This window comes from Anarrhichthys ocellatus, unplaced genomic scaffold, assembly GCF_004355925.1.
Source record: "Anarrhichthys ocellatus isolate YVR2014 unplaced genomic scaffold, GSC_Weel_1.0 scaffold1662, whole genome shotgun sequence".
Classification (NCBI taxonomy): domain Eukaryota; kingdom Metazoa; phylum Chordata; class Actinopteri; order Perciformes; family Anarhichadidae; genus Anarrhichthys; species Anarrhichthys ocellatus.
This window is the reverse complement of record NW_022281636.1, coordinates 1-8,546: the sequence shown is the minus strand read 5'-3', so window position 1 is coordinate 8,546 and position 8,546 is coordinate 1. Positions and strand designations below refer to the sequence as shown.

The 8,546-nt window shown below is 39.2% G+C and overlaps 1 protein-coding gene across 2 annotated transcripts; it reads left to right on the top strand.

The window, feature by feature from the left end:
- The first annotated feature begins 284 nt into the window (after nt 1–284).
- On the top strand, nt 285–8,540 carry LOC116377773 (copine-1-like). Of its 2 annotated transcripts, none has more exons than XM_031839499.1 (11): nt 285–3,200; nt 4,923–5,051; nt 5,135–5,314; nt 5,914–5,988; nt 6,283–6,354; nt 6,753–6,836; nt 7,060–7,149; nt 7,234–7,332; nt 7,417–7,503; nt 7,925–7,984; nt 8,178–8,540. In XM_031839499.1, the coding sequence occupies exons 2-11, from the start codon at nt 4,923–4,925 to the stop codon at nt 8,337–8,339; spliced, it is 1,038 nt and encodes a 345-aa protein (XP_031695359.1). In that variant the 5' UTR covers nt 285–3,200; the 3' UTR covers nt 8,340–8,540. The 2 variants fall into 2 exon arrangements, with proteins under 2 accessions (XP_031695359.1, XP_031695358.1); XM_031839498.1 differs by having other exon boundaries at nt 285–3,250.
- The last annotated feature ends 6 nt before the right edge of the window (nt 8,541–8,546 follow it).

The following is an 8,546-nucleotide window of genomic DNA, read 5'->3' as shown; positions in this document are numbered from 1 at the left end:
GTCGAGATTATTTTTAGTTTGGTAGCTTTTTTTTGTTGTATGTATGTTTTTGGATGTTTCCACCTTTTTAAAAGCTCATTTTTGTTTCTATTGTCAGTGTGAACAAACTTGTATGATCGTATAACCATACGTGATGTGGACTCTCCTTTAGCTTTAGCTAATAAAAGGACCTGATACTCAGCTCTGACTGTCTGCTCTTCACTGTCTAATGGAAACGGATCTGATTCATGGGCTCATTTGAGTGAATGACATTTCTTTATGTTGGAAGTCAGGGTTGGTTTTGTTTGGAATTCAGATGACCTCATCGGCAGCTTCAATGCCATATAAGGTACTTAATATTACTCATCAATATGCAGCATGCTACAGTTGAGGGCTGATGGGTTGCTAATTTATTTGTTTAGATCCTTTGCATCAACGGTAGAATGTTTGTAATTGTTTTTCCGAGAAAGCAAAACTTAAATCTCTCAAAATCTTTACCCCCACTCGTGGTGTTGTTACATTGCAGAAATGCAAATCAAAGGCAGTATAGCAAGTGAATGTAAAAGTAGTTTGCTGTGACCTTAAGGGTCTTCTATTTGGATTAAATTAATCATCTATTTTCCTCAAAGTGCCCACATCGATTGATAAGGCTCATATTAAAGGGAAACTATTGCTAAACAAACTATTATTCCTGAGCTAGGAAGCATTCAATGTCTCTTTTTAGAAGATGAGAAAAATATAATATCGTGGTTTTCTTGGTTGACATCACTTCACCCTGAACGAACTGAATTTAAAGCTGCAGGGCAATTTAGGGAAATTCATTTTTACTAAAAGTAAGTACTTTAGTTTAAGATGCACATTTTTCAAAAGCTTTCTGTTCTTTAATTTAATATATTGTTTAATGCAGCTCTTATTTTAAACGACCCAAGAGAATAACATAGATTTATTATTAGATTATTTATCTATAATTCATCCAGTTCAATTTGAAAACGGACAATAAATATTGTTTGGATATTATTCAATTTAACTTTATTTATTTGATTTGACTTATTGACTACACACAGACGTTCATACAACTGTTGGCTAATTCAATGTATATGGGACTAAATCATAGCACAAGTTAGACATTATTGTGATGTTCCAGACCTTTGCATGAGGAACTTCTCTCTAAATGGACCTCGTTGAATTTTAATTGAATACCCCTGTTGTAGAGGATGGCATCAAGGGCCTATTTCTTTTTTTTTTTTTTTTTCATTAGTTTGACTGTTTATTTCCAAGCAAATCTTAAAAAGTAAAAGATCTATAAAACTGTTCTTCTCATATGAGCTCTAGCTCAGTCCAGACCTGTAGTTTAGGTAACAAACTCAATTCTAATTCCAGACTTCTGTCTCTGCAACTAAACTGTTTGATTATTTGACATTTAAAGTGATACAGTATTGTTTAATTTATTGTTGTGTTGTGTGAATATAAAATCAAATCATGACCAACTGAAGAGCATTCGGTAACCCTCTTATTTCACCACGAGTCTGTCTGACAGCATCACATGCAGCACATTGTGTGTAAGCCGGTTTTTCGCTCTTCATTGCAGCTTATGTGAGGTTATTTTTTCCAGGGAGGTGAATCTATAGCGGATGAGAATGATCTGATGATGGCTGAGGAAGGAGCGTGTGAATGTGATATACAGGATCTAATAGAACATTATGGTTCTGTACACGATGCCCTTTCTCTTTCTCAGAACTGTGTTGTGTTGTGTTTTTCTGTGGTTTGGTCTTTCCTGTTCTGTTCCTCATCAGTGATGTGACGCTCAGCTGCCTTTTCTGACTCCACGGTGGTTCTGCTGCAGAGGATGAATAAAGTGTATTGTTCTCTGTGTGGAGGTTGGATCAGGCTGTTTTACTCAATTATACTTCTGAAACGTGTCTCTATTGTCTCTGACCATCTCTGTACAGTTTATCATCAAACACTGAGTGCTTCAGCAACAGTACTTCTTGCTTGAATGTCTGCCCTTCAACATAAAAGCACATCAATTTACCTTTTAACCAGTCTGGAAGTTAATGTGAACTGTAAAGGCTGCACTTAATATGCTGATGATTATCCAGCCACAGCAGTTTCTAAATTAAACATTTTACAATGCATATATTTGTTCATGAACAAATTTAATGTACAAACACTGCTGCTATGGTGTGTTATTAAACAACCTTGCAAACTTGTTTTGATTTGATTACTGTAGGAATGTAGGATACTCCTAGTTTAATTCACCCGTAACAACATTTTCAATAGTGTCATTTTGGACAAAAAGATTAAAAATTAAGATCTAGGACTGTAATAAGTATTATTGCATTAACCTTTTATCTATTAAATAAAGCGTATTATTTGTCTGGATTATATTATCTACTCTTTTAGACTGGAGAGAGCAATCTCAGTTTTACAAGATATCTATGAAGGACTGGAGGGACCATGGACTTGAATAGTCATTTAGAAAAGGAGCTTATTTTATCCTACTGACTTACTATTTCTTTACTTTATTTTTGTGCTATTTTCTTGGCGTTACTGGCTTCATAGAAGAATAGCAGGGATTTCTTCACCTCCCTCCAAGGTGCATGGAGGGGAAACAACAACAATAAAGTTGTTTATCCTACAAGTGTTGCTGGAGTTTTGATCTCCTCTTATTGGTTTTGTGGCAACTTGCAACTTAATTCAGAACTTAATTAAATAGGTTGCAGCCTGTTTAACCTGTGTTAACTGTCAAAAGGAGCAAAGCACTTGCTACAAACTGATTATATTGCAGCCAATTCTGCTGTATGGGAGGATTTGAAAGAATTTGTTGTGGTGCTGCTTTTATTCTGAAGGGGTTTGGTCGGAAGTATCTCTAGTTGTGCTCCTGCTGGCTACTAACGGCTGAACCCAGAGGGCGTGACTGACAGTCACTTTATCCAATCACGACGCGGCTTCGTAGCTGTCTGTCCAAACAGATGTCAGCATGTCTGTGTGCCGCTCCCTGTTAGCTTAGTCCGCCGAACGGAAACAAAACGACAGTTTTTCTGCTGCAGTTACAGCTAAAATACAAACTCCAGCTGTGGCGAATCTTTGTAAAAAAAAGTCTAACCGAGTGGGGAGGTAACGGTTAGTGTTCTCTCGGGTGCGTTTACTCTGACTGAAAAGGTCTCGTCTCCTGTTCCGGACTGTGGGAGTAAACATTAGCTATTAGTCCTCCGCCAAAGGTATTTGTTCCTGTGGTTTAAAGAAGATAAAATAGAGCGGCTCTGATAAGGTGATTTACAAAGTGTGTGTGCGCGTGCGTGCGTGTATGTGAGCGTGCGTGTATGTGCGCGTGCGTGCGTGTGTGTATGTGCGCGTGCGTGCGTGTATGTGCGTGTGTATGTGCGCGTGCGTGCGTGTATGTGCGCGTGCGTGTGTGCGCGCGAGAGAGGAGTGTGTGCGCGTGTGTGTGCGCGCGAGAGAGAGGTGTGCGCGTGTGTGTGCGCGCGAGAGAGAGGTGTGTGTGTGTGTGTGTGTGTGTGTGTGTGTGTGTGTGTGTGTGTGCGCGAGAGAGAGAGAGAGGATGTGTGTTTATTGTGCTGGTTTAACTCATATCTTCTAGTGTTGCCTTCAGGTTGTCTTGCATTCTCATTTATTATGTTTTCAGATTAAAGTACTGATGCAATAAAATGTAAACAGCTTTTCAATCATGTAGCTTTCTGTTTCATTGAGCATTTTACCCATTTTATATACAGTTGGGTGGTTTAATTTACAGTGTAAAATGTATTGTATTTGCTCATTATAGGTTTTTAAAATCCTCATGTGAAAAGTAACTAGTAACATAGCTTTTAAATATATGCAGTGGAGTAAAAAGTAAAATATTTCTGTTGGAAATGTAGTGGAGTAAAGTATAAAGCAGTACAAGTACCTCAGACTTGTCCTTTTTAGAACAGTACTTGAGTAAATGTACATAGTTACTTCCCCCACTGGTTTGGCATTATGACGTATTTGGTGTCTTTGTTTAATAACAATAATGCAATGATAATCAATTTATTATCAATATATGAAATGTTTAAAGTTACATTCACGTTTGTAGTTTTTTTGTAGTTTTACTTGAACAGAATCCTCTAAGTTTCCAAAACTATCAGTATTTTCCATCAATTCAGGCTGGATATTCAACTTGTTTATCAGTGAGTGACCTCATCTCCTTATGAGAGTTTATTCACCACAACTTCATGCACACAGCCCAGTTTGTAACTGCTGTTGAGGAAGATTCTCAGAGGCTTCAGCTGTGTCTCACCCACTTTATTCACTGTGTTGAGGGACTGTCTGCCTCCTTTGCATGTGGCGAAGATACATTTGTCCTACAGTGTTATCTCGATCGAGTGTCACAGAGCTTGTGACGCACCGTAAAGTGAGGTGCATTTCATGTTCATCTTCCCTCACTGCAAAATGTTTATGACTTTGTTTTGGTGGTGCAGCAGTGACGTAAATGACATGAATAGTTTTAGTGCAGATTAAAGTTTGAAGAATCATAAAGAAACTGTTTGGATTCAGTGTTGAGACTGCAGTGAAGCTCCGTATTTGTAGTTCTTGGTTTATATACGTTTTTTTTGGTGGTGTAGAGTAGGGCTGCAACTAATGATTATTTTCGTTACAACACATCTTCTTTTCTTGATTAATTGTTTGCTCTATAAGTTGGTGACAAACATTGATCTCAATTCCCTAAAGCTCAAGTTGACATCTTCCCACTGCTTGTTGTTGTCTCACAAAAGAGTCCAAAACCCAAAGATGTTCAATTTACCGTCACACAACGCAAATGCACACAAACGAGAGTCTGTAACAAGCAAATGTTGGATAATGTGATTTCCGCTTGACAAGTGACAAACTAGCAAAATAGTTGCTGATTGATTGTCTGTTGCGTTGAATCCTGATCTGAAGGTCTCTCTCTGCCCCCCCCTCAGATGGCGGACTGTGTCTCTAAAGTGGAGCTGAGTATCTCCTGTACTGACCTGCTGGATAAAGATGTCGGTTCAAAGTCGGATCCTTTGTGTGTGCTGCTGCAGAGCTCAGGAAAGGACAGCTGGACCGAGGTAACACACAGGATACACGGGTCTTTGAATTATTTCATTTGATTTTATATTTGATTTTTACTCATGAAATGTCTCCCTGTCAGCTGGCTCGTACCGAGCGTTTGAAGAACAGCTCCAGTCCGTCCTTCAGTCAGCGTCTCAGAGTGGATTATCACTTTGAGTCGGTGCAGAATCTGAAGCTGGGGGTCTACGATATCGACAATAAAAGCTCTGATCTCGGCGATGATGACTACCTGGGAGGGGTGGAGCTAACACTGGGACAGGTACACACCAGACCAACTCACACCAGACTCTGTAGAAGCGTGTTTTTCCCCCATTGACCAGTGTGTCAGCTCTTCAGGCTGTACTGATGCTTTTTTGGTTGTTAAACCTTTAGAGTGTAGCATTTTCTATGAAGAAACATTGGACATGTAAACAATATTAACATATTAGATCATTATGTACAGGTTGCGACGATCAATTAGTTTTATTGACTAATCTGCTCGTTATTTTCTCAATTAATCAACTTTTTTTTCTATAAAATAAATGCGCAGTATATCCAAGAAGTCCAATATCCCAAAATATTGAGTTTACAATAATATCTGACTCAGAGAAGAAGCAACGCCTCACATTTGAGAATTTCTGTCTCTTTTGCTTGAAAATGAACTGAAACTACTAATCGATTATCAAAATAGAAACCAATTAATTGATGTAATTATTTCAGCTCTTCAATATGTACTAAGAGGTCGAATCATTTCTCAGGTTCACACCGTCCTCTGCTGGACAACCTGTGTGATCACAGCACTGTCTCTGACTTATACTCGCTGCATTTATAAAGAGCTTTCATCCAGACAAAGACTAACCTCCTCTGTGTGAATTTCAGATAGTTGCCAGTAAAACCTTGACCAGACCTCTGCAGCTGAAGAAAGGCAAACCTGCAGGGAAAGGAAGCATCACTGTATGTACTGTGTGTGTGTGTGTGTGTGTGTGTGTGTGTGTTAGTTATAAGTATAACCTTTTAATATATTTTTTTATATCGACAGATTATCATTATAAAGCTAAATGTTATATATTATACATGGAGAATCCTGATCAAAAGCTTATTAACATTCACATTACTGTGACTATCAAGTAAAGTGTGTGTGTGTGTGTGTGTGTGTGTGTGTGTGTGTGTGTGTGTGTGTGTGTGTGTGTGTGTGTGTGTGTGTGTGTGTGTGTGTGTGTGTGTGTGTGTGTGTGTGTGTGTGTGTAGATCACAGCAGAGGAGATAAAGGACAACAGAGCCATTCAGTTGGAGTTTGAGGCTAAAAATCTGGACAAAAAGGTAACTCTGCTTCTCATTATTTCTTATATTGCTCTTCATCTTTCTCATCTTCGTCTTTCCACTTCCACGTCTTCAGGACTGCGTTGAAGCAGCTCTTCATAAATCCATCACTAAGTTTGTGTGTAAATAATTAGCTAACTCAGATTGTACCATTAAAACTTTAGGAATGCCTTAGCCAGTGAATACTACAGTTTATTTAAATCAGTTACTAGTTCTGAAGTCACTTCATCATGAGCTTTAGTTTAACTTCCGGTTTTAGGGCGGCAAAAGATTTATTAAACTTACCTGACAATTAGTTGTTGTTATGTTAATTATATCTGTATACATTTGTAAACCGGTTACTTAAGTTACTTAACACACTGAATGAGACGGCAGCATGTTGTCTTCTCTCTGTCCAGGATACGTTTGGGAAGTCTGATCCGTTCCTGGAGTTTTTTAAACAAGGAGATGATGGAAAGTGGCAGCTGGTCCACAGAACAGAGGTACACACACACACACACACACACACACTCTCACACACACACACACACACTCACACACACACTGTTGTTTGTACTACCTACTCTGAGCTATTGTTGCTCATGTAGTCATGAATAGTTTTTGTTAGAGAGAAATAATTGAGATTTAAAACCACGTTGACAAAATGTCGTCACTGTGATGAAGATGATGGTGAGCATTATGAATGATGAAGGTGTTTTTTTGTAGGTGGTGAAGAACAATCTGAGTCCCACCTGGAAGAAGTTCTCTGTTCCCATGCAGACGTTCTGCTCCAGCGACCTCGACAGACCGCTGAAGGTTCAACCAATCAGAATCCACCTTCAGCCATAACAGCCAATACAATCTTCAACACTAACATGAACTCTCCTCCTCCCTCTGCAGGTGGATTGCTCTGATTACGACAGTGATGGAACTCACGATCTGATTGGTTCTTTCACCACTAAAGTGTCCGAGCTGCAGAAAGCTGGAAGTGGTTCACCGGTGAGCTCACTGACAATAAAACATTTGGCGTCTTTCTATTGGCTGGTCCGAGGTCATTAATCTGTCCAATGTGTTGTCCTCCAGGTGACGTTTGACTGCATCCACTCCGAGAAACAGAAGAAGAAGAAGAGCTACAAGAACTCTGGAGTCGTCACTGTGAAGAGCTGCAAGGTAGAGACCACGTTACCCAGAGTTCTCTGCTTTGTAAACCTTAAAGATGTTCAGTAGAACTTGTTTTCAGTCCGAGAACCAATTCCTCCCTCGATCAATTTTGTATCATCTGTAACCTGAACAGAGCCGCCTGATTGGCTCTATGAGGCGCATAGAGAAGGAAACCATTGTTTATATGCATTGATTTTTACTTCCCTATTCACTACAGCTCCAATGTACTGGAGACTGGAAGTCTTATTCCACCATTATAGTCTTTTAATAATTTAACAACATATAGATGGCTGTATGTAGAGATCACATACATTCACTAAGATAATCAGAGAAAAAAGGAAGTAGTTGGTATAAAAAATACTGCCAGAGACCACATATGTCTGTCTTATTATATACTCATGATTTCTTTGTTCACACTGTGTGTTTGCAGATGTTGACCCAGTACTCCTTCCTGGACTATGTGATGGGCGGCTGCCAGATCAACTTCACCGTACGTCAACATCACATTCAAGTTCACGATTGAAATAAAATAGATTGCAAAATGTATTGTTAACGAGATGATTGATTTCGGGTTCCTTGTGATCAGAGATGGATAACGATGTGTCAGTTATTAATCATCAAGTCTTAGTTAAAACGTTTTGATTAAATGAACATGTATTTTAATAATGAATGAATGTTTGTAGGTGGGGATCGACTTCACCGGCTCTAATGGAGACCCTCGCTCGCCCAACTCTCTCCACTACATGAGTCCAGAAGGGTTGAACCAGTACCTGTCTGCTCTGTGGTCTGTGGGTCACGTGGTCCAGGACTACGACACGTTAGTACACACTCGTTCTAAACACTAGCCGTCTTACATCCTTAATGTACAACATTAATATGTACACTAAATCCTGAACTCTACATCCTCTTCACTACATTCTTCACCCTACAACCTAAACCATACATGCTAAACTCTTAACACTTTTTCCTACAACCTAAACCCTCCATTCTACACCCGGGACCTAAACACTACACCCTAAACTATACACACTACACCCTAAACTATACACACT

Coding starts and splice junctions, on each gene's coding strand:
- LOC116377773 (XM_031839499.1), top strand. CDS start 4,923: ATGGCGGACTGTGTCTCTAAAGTGGAGCTGAGTATCTCCTGTACTGAC. Junction 5,315..5,913: donor TGGAGCTAACACTGGGACAG/GTACACACCAGA, acceptor TGTGAATTTCAG/ATAGTTGCCAGTAAAACCTT. Junction 6,355..6,752: donor CTAAAAATCTGGACAAAAAG/GTAACTCTGCTT, acceptor CTCTCTGTCCAG/GATACGTTTGGGAAGTCTGA.